Source organism: Ricinus communis, chromosome 10, assembly GCF_019578655.1.
Source record: "Ricinus communis isolate WT05 ecotype wild-type chromosome 10, ASM1957865v1, whole genome shotgun sequence".
Taxonomy (NCBI): Eukaryota; Viridiplantae; Streptophyta; class Magnoliopsida; order Malpighiales; family Euphorbiaceae; genus Ricinus; species Ricinus communis.
The window spans coordinates 18,199,585-18,216,296 of record NC_063265.1 but is presented as its reverse complement, the minus strand read 5'-3'; the positions used below and the strand labels follow the sequence as shown (position 1 = coordinate 18,216,296).

At 29.0% G+C, this 16,712-nt stretch overlaps 3 protein-coding genes across 5 annotated transcripts; 1 reads left to right on the top strand and 2 right to left on the bottom strand.

Annotated features, from left to right (window-relative positions):
• Positions 1–457: 457 nt before the first annotated feature.
• On the bottom strand, positions 458–2,840 carry LOC8263224. 3 transcript variants are annotated; one of them, XM_048370248.1, is made up of 4 exons: positions 2,679–2,840; positions 1,026–1,789; positions 681–817; positions 458–573 (listed from the first exon to the last, which is right to left on the bottom strand). In XM_048370248.1, the coding sequence occupies exons 2-4, from the start codon at positions 1,648–1,650 to the stop codon at positions 559–561; spliced, it is 777 nt and encodes a 258-aa protein (XP_048226205.1). In that variant the 5' UTR covers positions 1,651–1,789; positions 2,679–2,840; the 3' UTR covers positions 458–558. The 3 variants fall into 3 exon arrangements, with proteins under 3 accessions (XP_048226205.1, XP_048226206.1, XP_048226204.1); XM_048370249.1 differs by having other exon boundaries at positions 458–570; XM_048370247.1 differs by having other exon boundaries at positions 458–817.
• A 957-nt stretch (positions 2,841–3,797) lies between these two features.
• LOC8287216 (metal tolerance protein 4) lies at positions 3,798–6,579 on the bottom strand. Its single transcript, XM_048379898.1, has 7 exons — positions 6,027–6,579; positions 5,441–5,610; positions 5,135–5,333; positions 4,837–5,015; positions 4,545–4,695; positions 4,318–4,451; positions 3,798–4,213 (listed from the first exon to the last, which is right to left on the bottom strand). Exons 1-7 carry the CDS (start codon positions 6,262–6,264, stop codon positions 4,034–4,036), a joined length of 1,251 nt encoding a protein of 416 aa, XP_048235855.1. The 5' UTR covers positions 6,265–6,579; the 3' UTR covers positions 3,798–4,033.
• Positions 6,580–12,563: 5,984 nt separating this feature from the next.
• On the top strand, positions 12,564–13,563 carry LOC8287217 (calcium load-activated calcium channel). Its single transcript, XM_002530320.3, has one exon. It carries the CDS (start codon positions 12,689–12,691, stop codon positions 13,265–13,267), a length of 579 nt encoding a protein of 192 aa, XP_002530366.1. The 5' UTR covers positions 12,564–12,688; the 3' UTR covers positions 13,268–13,563.
• Positions 13,564–16,712: the final 3,149 nt, after the last annotated feature.

Here is a 16,712-nt window from a genome sequence, read left to right as displayed (position 1 = left end):
AGAACAAAGAAGAAAAAACTATAATTGTTACCAAGTTTTCCTCACATGGTTCCTTGAGGACCCAAAAAATTAAATGATTTTATACATTAGATTTTTCATTAAATTAGTTTTTGAACTTCCTCCACATTCATGGAGCTTGACCAAACAGTTTAAGTTCAATTTCTTCTTCTTGCAATGCTACAAGTTCAGTTTCAGTTTGTCAGAACTTGAACTTCCACTTTGACAGCACCTGCTAGAGAAGGCAAATCTTGACTTTGACTCGTAGACTAGTAAAAGTTAACCATCCTCTGGAGCTTTGTCAATTACCTTACCATAAATATTGCTAGGATGAAATGTTAAACCTGATGAGCAACATTCTTTTTAACACTTGCAGTGCTTTTGCTTTGTCACTTCTAATAATCAGAGTTCCCATATTATCTGATCTACATAATGAGCAACCATCAGTTGCATAGCATGGTAATTAGAACTAATCTCTCCAAGATTAAATAATATGTAGACTTGAACAATACAGTTCAACCGAACATTCAACATTTTACAAATTTGATTCACATTTAGTGTTCACCAAGCTCTCTGCTGCACAGAAACGTTTAATAAAAAATAAAATAAAAAAATCAGTTTCTTGCCCCAGAAAATCGTAAAACAGCAAGATACAATCCTGGCTCATCTACATATTCAGTCACCTGAAAAGAATTATTAGCTGCAACATTCTGCAAGGTCATCTTATCAGGCAACTCAGAAACTATAACATCTTGGTATTGTTTCCGTTGTTTCTCTAACACTTCCCTTCCCTGCAGATGGCTAACGATCACTCTCGCACCTACAGAATTAATCGGCAGACGTCAAAATATCACATGTTTCCTCATTGCTGTTTGAAATAACCACACAATCTGATGCCAATTGCCATAGAAGGCTTCCACACCAGCATCTCACCAGTAAATGATACAATGTTTAAACAACAAACAACAATGTGGCTTTTGACGCAAGCTCAAACTCAGAAACTAAAAGACTCAAAATTCAAGTTTTACCTTGTGAGCAACGCTGCGCGAGTGTCCCAAAGACCTGGTCAAGTTTAAAGGGCAAGACTGGCAGAAAATAGAGAAATACAACATCCAAAGGAGCCCACTTTTCTGGCACATGGATCAGCTCCCCTTGCCAACATTTAACTTTGTCATATTTTTCTTTGATCATAGCTAATAGAAAAAGTGAATCATGGACAACAAACAAATGACTTTTGGGTGATGTATCAACCAGCTGATCCACAAATTCTTCTGAGCCAATTGAGACCAAAATCCTTGAAGTCTCTTCAATCTCTCCTGCAGAAATTATCTGGCCAACTTTTTGTTTATGCTCTTTGGAATTTAAGTCCTCAAAATCAAGAAATGACCAGTCTTTTTCAATAAAATCTTCAAAGTGGATTACAGATACAGGTCCCTCATCATTTGAAGGAACTGTAGCGCCAATTGACGACTGGTGAGTGTGCAAGGAATAACGTGAATTGGATGGGAACAAGTGAGAAAAAGAAGAAATGAAATGAACACGATGACCAACACAACTAGTGGAAGTATATTGAGCTTGTAACCGATGACGAGGTGAAAAATGGAAGGAAGGAAACTGAAAAACAAGAGATAAAGGCAATAGAATAGAATTCATGGAAGAAATTATTGTACTTCCAACTGTCTGTGTTCCTGGTTCAAGGCAGCTTTGGTGTTTTGATGATGGTAAAAGTAAGCAGGGAAAGTTGGTACTTATGAAATTCTCAGAAAAAGTTTATTCAGGAATCATCTTTATCCTGTCAAAACAAAATAATAATGTCCATAATTAGTTGCCAAGCAGACAAAAGAACAGAATATGACAAAGACAACACTTAATGGCAAGCATGACTGCTGCAGAAAGTCTCTGCTCCTTTGAGGTCACTAGAAACACAATCATAGTTCTGCAGCATAAATAAGGCTTACTTAAAATTCAGCTCCAACAGTAAACTAACAAATGCATATCCTAATAAATAGGTATCTGCTTCTAATTTTCATAGCTTGTGTGAGAAACTACTGAGCTACAACTGTCAAAGATAAATCAAGTGAAAGTTCTCAGACAAAACATACTTCAGTGGCTGCCAAGCAAAGTTAACGAGATTTCATTTTACTAAAATTTGCTATTCAGACATTTAATAATCAAGCTATATTGTCAAATAGTATCTTAAGCCAATATCTGCATTGAAATATCGACATGAGAAGTATTAAAAAATGATCAAGCATATAACTTCAGGGCTTATTATTGGCATAGAATCTACTAAAAACTGATTGAGGTAATTCACACCAAAGGTTCAACATTGGCATTAAAACCCTAAACCTTAAACCCTGTGGAGGCAGAGTCACTAATAATAAGGACATGCTTAAATCTTTTAACAACTAAAGATAATAAGAACTATTTACTTGTCTATTACTAGGAAATGTCCATAGAAAAAGAAAGAGAGAGTAAACTAAAACTAGGTATCTTGATTTTCCACCAACTTGATAACAGTTTTCCAGTTTCGTCAAGAACCCAGTAGAATAACAACTACAAAGACCAATTATAACAGTTTCTCATAAACCAACAGAAAATTAGAAAGAGAGAGGATAACAGATAGAACAGAAAGTAAGAATCTAACAAGAACAATGATTGTGGCAAAAGGGTCCAATAACCTTAACAATTGCAAGAATCTTTATTCAGGCCAAACATCAGCAAAGCAAGAACAAGTACATAAAGAGGCAAACCGAGAAAACAGAGATAAAAGAAGCTAGCCTCTGCAATGACTTCCTGTAAAGTGTTTGCAGTTAAATACCACAGAAGAACAAAATTGTTGTGATGACAACTTATAGTTGCAGCCTGGGTTTTGGGCTTTTGGCCCGGTTGCAGTATGTTCTTTGTTTCTGTAAATATGTTATAACTTAAAATAAAATTAAAGGGATAAATGGAAAAAGAATCTCTAGTTTTATCATTTGATAATTTTTAATTTGATAATTTTTTCATACAAATAAAAATATATGTAGCTAAAGATTATAATAAAAAGAAGTATTTTATTATTAAGAAATATCGATGGACAGATATTTAACTATTTATTTTACCACACTTTATTATATGAGTTTTTAAATTAAACATATATTTTTTAATTATGAGATTTTTTTATTATAATTTACAATTAAATATAATATTTTAAAAAAAATACACTAAAAAGTTATAAAATAATAAAATCAGATGATTTTTTTATATTTATTCCAAAATTAAATTACATTTAAGAATATAAGAAGAATAAAAAGTTTAGGATAGGGAGGTTAATGCAATCCATAGTTTGATTCTATTAAAATTAGAAAATTTTACTAAATATTAGTAGATAAAATGCAGTTAAGCTAAATATTAGTAGATAAAATTTACGTAATAGTAACTTTATGACTTTAGTTAGCTAAAAAGAACTATTACCATCTCATTTATGATTCTTAATGTTTATATTGCTTTTAATTTTTTTATAGCAATGTTTTAGAATTTAACTTTCGAAAGAAGCAAAAATAAATCATTTTTTTCTCAAAAAAAAAATTGAAAAAGAAAAATTAAGAATGATAATAAAAACTTAAAAAGTGTATGTATATATTAAATTTTAAAAAAAAAATCTACTGACAAACTTGTTGTTCAAATCTCTTAATTCAATTCTTATTTCTCTTAATTGGGACAATCAGATTATTTTTTCTCATATAACTTGCATTCTATTATACTGCAACAACAAAAAATAAAAATTTTTATCTAAACTTAGCGTATGTGTTTATCTATACACCAAACCAATAGATGATTGATACATATTTATTAGTATTAAATAATAGATTATACGTCAATCATCCAATATCAAAATATAAATTACTCATAGATACGTGTTACTCTAAAATTAATTGCGGTTTTGATACCAAGCCTAGTTAAGAATCTCCCAAAACGTTGCTTCTGCAAAAGATCAAGATTACGGTTTTTTGACACATGACAAGAAAATACAGCACACAGGAAACTTCAGAAATCAATCAAGGTTATTGGGGAGTCTATTAAGAACAGAATGCTCAGGCTTGTGGTTGCACTCGTAATCAAGGTGAACGAATGCCCTCTCTACTTCAGGGAGTTCTTCAATCTTTATTTGCAATGATTCTCCAATTGCGTGTGCTTCCCTGAGTGGCAAGTCTTCTGGCAGTTCAATATCAACCTGTCAGCAAAAATACCCCCCTCAATCAGTAACATTACTCTTCACAGAGAAGAAAAATGGAGAAATTCGGTTATGATGGACAGAAAGGTGATTTGGGTGGTAACCTCAACAAAATAAAGAACACCAAACGTATAGGCACGAACTGTGTCTACTCTTTTGATTTGAAGGTGGTGCCTGAGGACAAGGTACGTGAGTTTTTGCAGGACCTCAGGAGGAGCTGACTGTCCGACCAATGAAACTACAAGAAGAAGCAAGCAACTGTATAATATTAAACTAGAATGCATAATGTAGTGCAGAATGTTATAGACTAAACTTGGCAATGAATTTTCACCTGCATTTTCCAGTACTGTGCCTGACCAATTAGAAATTGTATAAACTGCAAGGAGAAGAGCACCAGCTGGATCTATCCACCAATAGAATTTATCACCGAGAACAGCAGCTACCAAGCCAATTACATTGGTTACCACGTCGAAAAAATGATCCTGAAAATGATGATCATAATGCAAACAAGTGAAACAAATATGACTGCGAGCCTGTCACAACCTGAAGGTTGGTCTTATATTCTGAAATTTGTAAATACTGCATCAAATAGCATGAGGGGGAATTTGCATGTAGCATCAAACCTTTGCATATGCACGGACAATATCATTCCCTGAACTTCTACAGTAAAGCCATAAGATAAGTTTTACTACGGTGGCTGTTAGCATGATTGTATACAACCAAATCAATTGCTCTGAATTCATCTTTTCAGAAGGATTGTTCTGAATCAGTTGTTCTACTGCCTGGACCAGCACTTGGAAACCTGTATAGTGTATGTGCTATTAGTAATTTCCCGTATATCTTAAAATGAAATCCAGCAAATTTTTTTCCTTGGCAACAGGAGCTTGAAACTGAACTGAGAGTAGAATATAAGCTTCATACCAAGAGTAGCCATGATAGCAGCAAAGATGATGATGCCTACTGGTTGGACCCTCAGTTTTCCAATGGGATACTTGTAGATATTTATGCTTTTCATTGACAAGTGTGTGAACCATAGAATACCACCAGCCATGAGATCCAACAAAGAATCTAGTGTTGATGCTGCAATTGCTAAAGACCCACTCCTTACAGTCGCATATATCTGCAGCATCAGGTGACAAAAACCTCAATTCTATATTTGAGAAGATGACCTCAACCAAATTATTTTCAGTTTTGTAGATTATCATCAGAAGAGAACAATTAGTTGACCTTAAAAGCAAGCAAAAGGATATTTGCCCAATTAGAAATTTTCATTGCTCTTTCATGCTGGACCTCTTCTTCATTTTCTTGCTCTTCATTGATGACATGTGATTCTGGAGAGTCAACTTCCTCAAAAGATTTCAGGGTTGCAAACTGTTTCTGATAGTATTCCTTCTCTCCTAATAACAAGAAAGAGATGGATTGAACCAATAGAACAATAATTATGACTTCTCCTCAAAGCACAAAATTTCTAGTTTACAAATACTATTATACAAAGTTAGATTTAGAGAAATATTGATAGTTATTGTAATATACAAAAATGAAGTTGTTTAACTGATTTTATTAAATAGTCATCCCCAATATAAAACTACATATAGATTGAACACTGAAAATAAGCCATATAGTAGAAATTGGCATTCTTTAAGTAGTCAATCTTGTGGAAAACCAATTATCTATTGGAATCAATACCCTTTTTCAATTTGCTTAATCTGGAAATTTGGAGGATTCAATATATAGTTAACTCACATTGCTTTAAAGAACAACAAATACCTGATCTATCATTGGAGATTATATAAGACAGGAAAAGAGAGATTACCTTGAATCAAGCCCCTGGTCTTAGAAATGTCAAGCTTGAAAGGACACTCAGGATCGAGCCCAGCTCTAACCTTGTCAGGCAAATTGGAAATGAAATCACATTTTAAATAAGTGACAGAGTTATGTCTTCTTCTTCTCTTTCCATCATTCTGCTGGAGGTTGCCACTTTTAGATTCATTTGACAACAATGGCGTATTCACATCAGCACCACCACCACCACCACCACCACCACCTTCCATATCAATAATCCTTTCCAAAAATCAAAACCCAAAATCTGACAAATGAAACCCTTTTCATATATGCCTCTATTTTATAGCTAGCTACGTCAAAGCAATGATTCTTGATTCATAATGCTAGCCTAGTTCTCTCTCTCTCTCTCTCTCTCTCTCTCTCTCTCTCTTCATTATTTGCACCATTTTTAAGATTAAAAAAAAAAAACTAAAAGTACGAAAAAGTTCAACCGTTTCCTTTTTGATTTTTTAAAACCAATTGGATTTGTCAACAGTTGTCCTATGAATGGCACTTCCCCCTGCAAAGCCTACCGAACACTTTGACCTTGTCCTGTTCCAAGTTTTGTAAGAACATAAGACAAATTTTACCCATTTACGTATAAGTATCTATACAGAAGATGATGTTCATTGTTATGGTAGGTGTGCCAATCCCATGATAAGGCTTGTTTAGTATCTTTTCTACTCGTCTCAAGTGTCAAGAGCATCTCTTATTAGATGACAAAAATCTTACAATCTCTCTACTATGCTGTTTATTTTCAAAGATTATAATTTTTATAATAAAAATATTTAAATATAAAAATTAAATATCTTATTTTATTTTTATTTTATAAAATATTAATGATATCAATTTTTCTATTTTCTTTTAATTTTTAACAATAGAGAAAATAAAAATTATAATTATTAATTAATTAGATATATAGAAATTTATAATATATTTATTAAGTATAAAGTAGACAGTAAAATTTAGTTCTCCGTATATAGAAAGTCAAATCAATTATCCGCTTTATATCCAAATCATAAAAATTGCATAAAAATATTACTTTATAATATAATTTTTTAAAATGAAATATTTAATATATATATATATAAAGAGGATATTTAAAATATTTTTAAATATAAATTTTATTAATTTTATTATGGAAAATTTTTTTATGATGAATGTATAAAAATGACTATTTGCTCGTGTCTCTCGTTCGATCTCCGTAAATTAAAAAAAAAAATTCTTTTAACTCGGAATTCAAAAGCCCAGATTTTACATCTCTTAATACAAACTTAGCACCAACCATGTTAGCTATAAACATCATTTTGTTAATACCAAAAGCTAATTTGACTTTAATTAATTAGTGATTGTTCAATATAATAAAATAAAATTATATTATTATTAATAATTAATATTAATAATAATTAATACAAACTTAGCACCAACCATGTTAGCTATAATAATTAATAATTAATATTAGAAAATTATGACAACATGCTATAAGCCCAATTTCTGGTGGCAAACCCCACGAATCAAAACATGCCATCTACCAGAATCTGTCTTTTGAACTTAATTGCAGTGCTATAAGATTAACAAATATTAATATTTTTTAGTAATAAGGTGTTTCCTCAATAGTTTGTCTTTCCTTTTTTAACATATGATTTTATTTTTCTTAAGTTGAATGGTTAATTAATTAATTCAAAGTTGATTAAGTTTTGGTAGTCAATGTATCACGTACTTGAGTTAGATTAATTTTGTCTGCTTGCTCATAAGCAAGACCAGATATTTATAGTCAGCTGTTTGTTCATTAATTGATTAAAAGATAGAACACGCATGACGTTTGTGATATTGCCTTTATTATATATATTTTCTTTTAAATCATATTACGAGGATATTTTAACTAATTAAAATAAAAATAAAATAATTCTAATAATTTAGCTTATTATTTAATTAATGGACCTTCCTGGATGTTGCCTGCCTAATATTGAATCAAATTACGATGTTTTTTATTATTATTTTTATTTTGGGTTGTGGGATTAAGTTTGGGTACATTATTTTGCTACAGGACTACTTGTTTGCTAATTATTTGTAGCATATTTAATTGATGTTATGGGATCATTATATCATTATCATTTTTCTTCTCTCAGAACATGCTCTTGCCAAGAGAGCTTTGAGCTGTACTGTAATGTAGCCTCTGCTTTTTCCATCATACATTCCATTTTAAAGTATCAGCGCCAGAATAAAAATAGCTGATGATTAGGATACTGTGGACGGATGAATTAGAATAGAAAATAAATCATAAATTCTCTTTTTTTATTTATTTATCAAGTTTTGTGGTAATTTTTATATTTTAAATTTTATTATGCTAAAATATATTAAAAATATTGAAAAATAAATAATAATAATAATAATAAATAAAGAGTATTATAAACTAAAGAACAAAAATAAAAAAATAAAGAAAAAAGAGAGAGTGATTTTTCTATATCGTTCCATTGATTGTAACGCCTATTTATAGGTACAAAGGATTATAGAGATAGAGCTTTATTTACATAAGCAAATATATCTATAGACATATTGATAGAGATTCAATATAAATGACACATATAAAAATTTTTAAATGGAAAATATTTGGTTCCTAACTAGAAACCAATTGTAGTTGTGAAAATTTATTATAGCTAATTGGCCTAATGTGCATAATAGTTGCTGCATGTAAAATTGTATATCCTCAAGTAATTATTGGAAGATTTGTTTTTATAAGCAGCGGTCTAGCTATTAATTGAAAACGTTTAATAAAATATTATGCTAGACCATTTTGACTTGACGTTTAACATTTCGTGACATGCAATAATTATTAAATATCTTAAATATAAATTCACTAGCATTATCAAGACATATTGTCTTAATAGCATATTTTGGAAACTATGCTCTTAATTGAATTATTTGAGCAAGTAATTTAGCAAATGCTAGATTTCATGTTGATAATAAACATATATGATGCATCTATTAATACTATACAATATTTAAATGGTGCACATAATGGATGAATTGGTCCACAATTATTACCTTATATATGTTATAGAAATCTAGGTGATTCATTTTGAATTTAACTCACTGAATGTCTAATAATCAACTTTCCTTTGAAAGCAAGTTAAATATGAGAATTTATTAGATTGAAGAATTTTATAATTCTTTAATGGATGACCATAAGAGTTTTCAATAATTTTTTGCATTATTATTGATCGAGGATGAACTAATCAATAATGCTAAATAAAAAAAATTAGATTAGTAAATTTATGGTTTACAGCCATATTTGTTTTAATAGTACACATATATGTGTAATATAAGCCAGGAGAAAAAATATGTAATTTTTTAAATACACATTTCTTTTTCATTATGAGGGTTGTAATATAGAGATATTTAATATCTTTTTATGTTTGTAGTTTCAATTAATATCCATTTCGGTGAATATCTTTAAAGCTCAATAAATTTCTATAAGACTTTAGGAGAATAATGTATTTTCAATTAAAAAAAAGTTATGTACCTAAATATAGTAAGATATTTGCTCTTTTGGAGTCTTCAATTATTCTTTTACTACCATATATTGTATTGACATAAGTTTTTCCCATTATTAAGTAAGAAAAATATTTATTATCTCTTAATATGGTGTGTGTGGTAGCACTGTCTGTAAGACATAAATCTATATTATTTATTTTTAATTCTACTAATGATTGAGTAGGATCCATAATATTTTACATTTCTAAAAAAAATAACATGTTAAAATTATTATCAAATTTTTTAAAGACTAATATATTTAGGTCTTTAAAAACATAAAATATTAATTCCTTAATAAATTAAGATACTAAATTTTAAGATACTTAGTTTTTCAAGAATTTATGATCAAATTTTTTTAAAAATTTATACCATTAGTTATTTATTTAATTAGTTATTCAAAAACTAAAATTAATACTAGTTCTCTATGAACTAAAATTTATAATATAAGTTTTTTAAAAATTATATATAACACTAATTCTTCAGAAACTATAAAATTATAATTGCATTAACTAATTTTAAATAATATATAAGATAAAAATAAAATAAAATTATAATTCTACGAAGCATGCAAATAAAATTATAATTATAATATAAACTAATACTTACTTTGTAGAAGTTCAAAAACAACAAAATTAAAACAGAAAGAAAAGCAGGAAAAGGAAAAAGAAAAACAAATAAAAAAAAATTATTGGACAAGACTACAGCTTGTTTATGTTTAGCAAGAAATTTTGCCGAATGAGCAGTAGGTTTTGAGAAAAATATCTAATGTACGTTTTATTTTTATCTTTTTCTTTTTAAATATAAAATGGAAAAAAAATTATCTTAAATATTAAATCTTGTGTTAAGCAATCATATTGATAAGGTGTTATTAAATAAATAATAATAAAAATATTAAAAAGTATTATAAACTAAAGAATAAAAAAATAAAAAAAATAATTTTTTATATTATTCAATTAATTGTAACATCTATTTAATAGGTGTAAAGGATTATAAAGTTAGAATTTTATTTACATAAGAAAATTTATCTACAGACATAATGATAGACATTCAATATAACCGATTCTTTAATATTATTATAATAGAAAATATATTTTTTACTTTTCTTAAATTTATAGTTTTAGTTAATTTTTTTTGAGTTTTTTTAATAAAATAACCAAAAATAATAGAAAATAATTGAAAAACAATCAGAAAATAACTAAAAGACAACCATACCATAAATCTAAAAAAGAAAATAAACAGTATTTTTTGAATAAAAATTATACAATAAAAAAAATATTTTTAAAAAGTTCCTATTAGAATATGCTTTAATTAAACATATTTTATTTAGACTTTACAAAGGGTAGTTCTATCCAAGAGATGGGAAAAGACCTGCAGTTATTTGAATTTTGAACAGTAGCTAGCGCTGTTAAAAGGTTAATTTTGTGCTTCTTCTTTTTTACTTTTTCTTCAATTTTACAGTGGCTCTTTGGTCAGTTATTGGCTGAAAATGGAGTGATCCACAGCTTAATCAGGCTATTTGCATTTATCATGATGGTTCTACTAAAAAAATATGTTTGAGACACAAAATTGAAATGACGTGGAAAGTCTATATATCTATTGAATAATAAATTAGGCTATCCTTCTTATATTCATTTTGCTTCCTCATTTAATATATTATTATTATTATTATTCTAATTGCTTTTTCTATTGTAACAAAAAATATTTTGACTTTCTAATAATACCCCCAAAGTCATTTGGTCTTGTTGATGCCTTTTATAGAAAAAGCATTGAAATCAAGAAAATTAATGTGATGTTGTTACTAAATTATTATAAGAGCATCCCATAATGTTTTCTATATTCCTTTTTATCAAATTATAATGTAATTGATTTTTATTTAATTTATAAAAAATTATTTTTATATATCACATATTTAAGTAATGATAATTTTTTTTAAGTAAAAAAAGTAATTAAAAATTCTTAAAATTAATTTTATATTTCAATTTTTTTTATAAATATTATAATGTCTCAAATGTGATAGTTTGAGCCAAATATGAAGGGCAAATTAACTTGGGAAATTTACACATCTATAGGACGGTGATTTTCTTTATGAATTTTTAAAGATTTTTTTATATTTTTCTAAAATTTTTATTTATACAATTTTTCTTAACTGTATTATAATATATTTTAATATTTAATTGATATTTTTAATATATTCTCTTTATAGTTAATTTTATTTTAATTATATTTTTATATATTTTAATATCTATTTGCTATATTTTTAGTATATTATGGTATATCTTTTGAGACACTGATCTTCATATCATCAAAATACACTAGTTACTATAAGAAACATATAATATTATTTCAATTTATAAGATATCAAATATAATAAAATAATAAATAATAAATATACATCATTTAGCTAATTTCACAGTAATATAAATTAAAATTATATTATATTGATATTTTATAGCTATACTTTTAGTATGTTTTTGAATAAAATTAAAAAATATAAATTCATAATAATATAAATTAAAAAATAATTCAGAATATTTTAGATATATTCTTAGTTTTGTTTTTGATAAAATTATAAAATGATAAGATAATATAAAATAAAAATTAAATTAATAGAATATAAATTAAAAATACTATCTTTTTTAGTATATTATAGTTATATTCTTAGTATTTTTTCTTTTGATATTTTATAGGTATATATTAAATATTTTTTGATAAAATTTTAGAAAAATAAAAAATAAAGAAATATTAAATAAAAATAAAATTATAATAATATAAATTTTTTAAAAAATTTATATAGATATTTTATAGATATACCTTTACTATTTAATTTTTTGGTAAAATTAAAAAAAAATAGCATAAAATTTCTTAAAAATATATAAAAAGATTTGAAAAGAAAAAAGAATTAAAAAATAATATATTTTTCCAAAATGTGGTGGAGCGTGAAAATTCTTCAACTAACTTATGTGACAAGTTCAGGGGCCTGATTCCTTCAGTTATTTATGTTTTTTGTGTGTATTTTTTTCTCTTCGTTGTAAGCTACCAATTACCAAACTTGTCCTCTCTGAACAGAGTAGCAACTTCACTACACCCAGAAGCAAACACCGGTTTTCTCATACTCTCTCAATGGCGACACCACAATTCCTCTCATCCTTTAAATACGCCGACAGTCTTACGGTAGTCGGAATTTCAATGTGCACCGCAGTCGTCTGTGAAGCCATTTCATGGATCTTAATTTACCGTACAAACTCTTACAGATCCCTAAAATCATCCATCGACAAAGCTTCCAAAAAACTCGAAACTATGAAAACCGATACCACAAAAATCATCACAAAAAAGTCCAAAACCAAAAAAATCGACCGTGTCGAGACCTCCCTGAAAGAATCAAGTCGCGATCTCTCTCTCTTCAAGTTCAAATCCGGCGCCGTTGTGGCTTTAGTTCTTTTCATCGTTTTTGGACTTCTGAATTCTCTTTTTGAAGGTAAAGTCGTTGCCAAATTACCGTTTACTCCTATTGCGATCGTTAGGAAAATGAGTCATAGAGGATTGCAAGGTGATGATGCTACTGATTGCTCGATGGCGTTTCTGTATTTTCTTTGTTCGATTAGTATCCGTACAAATCTCCAGAAGTTTTTAGGGTTTTCGCCTCCTCGTGGTGCTGCTGGTGCCGGATTGTTCCCTATGCCTGATCCCAAAACAAATTAATTAGGTTCGAGTTTTTCTAACTAATTTTTTTGCTGTTTACTTATTAGGTGATAATTACGTCTGATTTTAGGATAAAATCGGAATTGAGTATATGGGTAATGATTTAATAACGGATCTCTAGAACCAGCTGTTGTTGTTTTCGTGATTGTTGTTTTTTCGTAAGTGTAATTTGGGCGACATTTCTATCTTTGTTTCTGATTTAGATTTTATTTATTTATTTATTTATTTTATTGACATTATGATAGCTAAATTATTCATTATGATTTATGAGATCCTTTTATAGACAATTTAAGTTACTTTTGATTAGTTCTTAGGGTAACTAAATTCCTAATTATATGCTAACAATCAAGATGAACTCAAATGTTTATAAACAGTTTAGGTTATGATTTAATTCTTTCTTCATGGCTAAAATACATGCTGCATTTTGGAGCTCTGTGATTCTTATAGAGATCACTACCTAAGTTTAGAGGTTTTACGAGAAAAATAATAGCATCAGGGTGCTTTACACGGAAAGTCTCACTTGATAGTTACTTTGCATGCATCCTCATATGGTCCAAATGAGTGATTGCATGGACAGTCGCACAACTTTCTATATTAGTGGTTGAACCTTGATACTATTTTGCAATAAGTAGGACTGAATAGGATGATTATCATGATTAATAGTTTAGGCATTTCTGCTGATGTATAAAATGAGACTCCAGTTTTAGCATATTTATCTATTATTCTTACGTATCTTATGTATCATTTTTTTGCAAAGTTCAACTGTAGTATTGATAAGCTAATTTATGAAAGGATATAGCTACATGGACTTCAGCTTAGAAGAAGCATCTGGTGCGTATAAGTTTTTGATCTAAAAAGCAATATTCTAGAAGATGTTATCTTAACCCAAAATCTGTGTGGATTGAGATCCTCTCATGTTTAATTTGAACATGATGGGTCATGTTTGTAATCTCCACCTTTAATTCTACATCCAATGTTTGAGATTTTATTAAAAATTTGGATTTAAAATTTGGAAAGTAGGTATTTATTTGTTGGATAACAAATCTCAATCATTGATTTTGAATTCAGTGGTCAAGGTTATACAAACATGGCCTATCATGTTCAAGTTGAATACGGGAGGATCTTAATCCAATCTGTGCACAGGGCATGTGCATGATTTTGCATGATACAAAAGATTGGCATAACCTAATTTGGATTAATCATCCTAGTAACATTTGTGAAAATGAAGTAAGAGGATTCAAACTTGTTTTTTAACCAGTTTTAGTTAGAATTTGCTGTTCAATATATATGCTGATCTCAATTTTTATATAGGTTGTGCTGCATTTGTTCAGAATTAGGACACCATTATATGTTGGGTATCAAATTGTGCTATGTTATTATGTAGTTGCATAGAAATAGATAGACATTTGCATTATTCATGGCATGCCATTTAACATGGTAGCCAAATAAGATGAAGGTGTGGTTATTGTTGCTTTTCAACTTCCATTTTTTTTTGCTTTGTAGTCTGAAAGTAGATTACTCGATACCTTTCTTATCATTGCTTCACTGTGTGTTTTACTATCAATACTCATGTCTCGGTAGTCATCAAAAATTATAACATGCACATGATCTACCACATCATCCAAAAGACGGAACCAAAAATGAGGTTGCCTCACCCTATTAGTAGTTACTTCTTTTAACTTCTTATTTAATTGTGTTTGTACATGTGATTTTATAACTTCCAAATAGGTGAAGTGTCATCATTTTATTAGTTTGGACTTTGGATGATACTGTGATAATGTCCATATCATATTTTCTCATATAGGGAAGTTGTTTTGTACTAGTCAAGCACGTGTATGTTTGTTCGGTATAGTCGCATCTTGATTAGAATACTTTTTGGTACTCTGAAATAGTGGTTTTATTTCGTTGTGGCTTGATATACCACTACTTATTCTCTTGCCCCATGTAGGTTGCTTGTTGCATGGTAATATCCTTAATTGGTAAAGTCAATTAGGTATGCCATTGAGTTTTCCATAAGCTTAACCACTAGAGTTGCTTTTATGGTGCACGATCTTTATTCTGCCTTGGAGACAGAGTCAATTGAGTAGGCTGCCTTAACTTCCTTAGCTTTTTCAACCTTCTCACTACTTGATACATCTCCCTCCTCCCTCATATCCTTGTTGACAATGCTAAGCTAGTAACCTTGACCAACTTGTCAGCCGTCACTATAAGATGGGTTGTTCCTTTCATCAGTCAATGATATTATTGGGTTGTCAAGAGTCATGATTCCATCCTTCAAACTCTCAAATTATCTTAGCCATCTTGACTTTTTTTTGTTGCTTTTGATCAAGAAGATTCGTCTGCTCTTATGCCCTTGTTTCTTGTCCTACCTGAATTTTGACTTTGGTCATTTTAACACCTTAACTTTCATTTTATTTTAATATACATCTGAACTTGTATTTTTTATAATATTTAAACACATGTTCACGTGTATTATGCGTATGTAACTAAGTGTTATGCGAATTTAAGTGCTATATTATGGGAAGTTGGTGGAGGCCACCTCTAAAATCCATATGATTCATCTGCTGGAATCCATGACTTGCCTGGGGGGCTATGATTCTGAGATGTTGGGCTATGGTCTGATTCTGATGAAGACATTAGAGCTTTGAGTGGGGGCTCCCCATGCCACATTGGAAAAATGATTGTGTGCTTGATGTGCTTATAAGGGTCTTCCCTACTAACATTTAAAAGTTGATTTTTGGGTCATGTGGATAGACCTAATCCCGCCTCTAGTTATTGAATCAATAATTCAAACAATTATAGGTATAGTTAGGTGTTAAAGTGATTAAATGATTAAAGCTCAAGTGAATGATCTAGAAAAAGAAAGAAATTTATGATTGGTTAAGATGTGAAATGATATATTGTTATGTGAGCTTGTATTTATTTAACTTTTTGAAATGTTAATTTTTGCACATTTTCTTACTACTTGTTTTATTGCAAGCTAGAACTTGTTTTGCTTCTTTAAGAAAACTTCTTACCTTTGTGGACACATGTAACTCTAGTCATTGGAGGTCTTGATTTGTCTATGAATGTTAAAATTTTAGCATTTATTTGGATTTTCATCTTTCATTTGCCGTTTGTTTTTCCAAATTTACTATCAAATTTATAAATGTTGATCTACTCATGCAAATAAGATGAAATATGATTTGATTATTTATCTTGATTGAAAAATCCTATTAAAGTGAAAAAAAGGATAAAAGAGTAGTTTGCAAAGTGTTGACGGTAAAAAAAGCGTCAACGGCAACGAAAAAGAGAATAAAATAGAGATGTTTGTGGGAAAATGCTCTCTCTTTACTCTATATAAATTTTATAATTAATTAAAAGATTTCATCTATACATATCATTATATCTTTTTATGATCTTTTAATTCATATATCCTCTGATCAAAAAATGAAAAAGTCTGAAT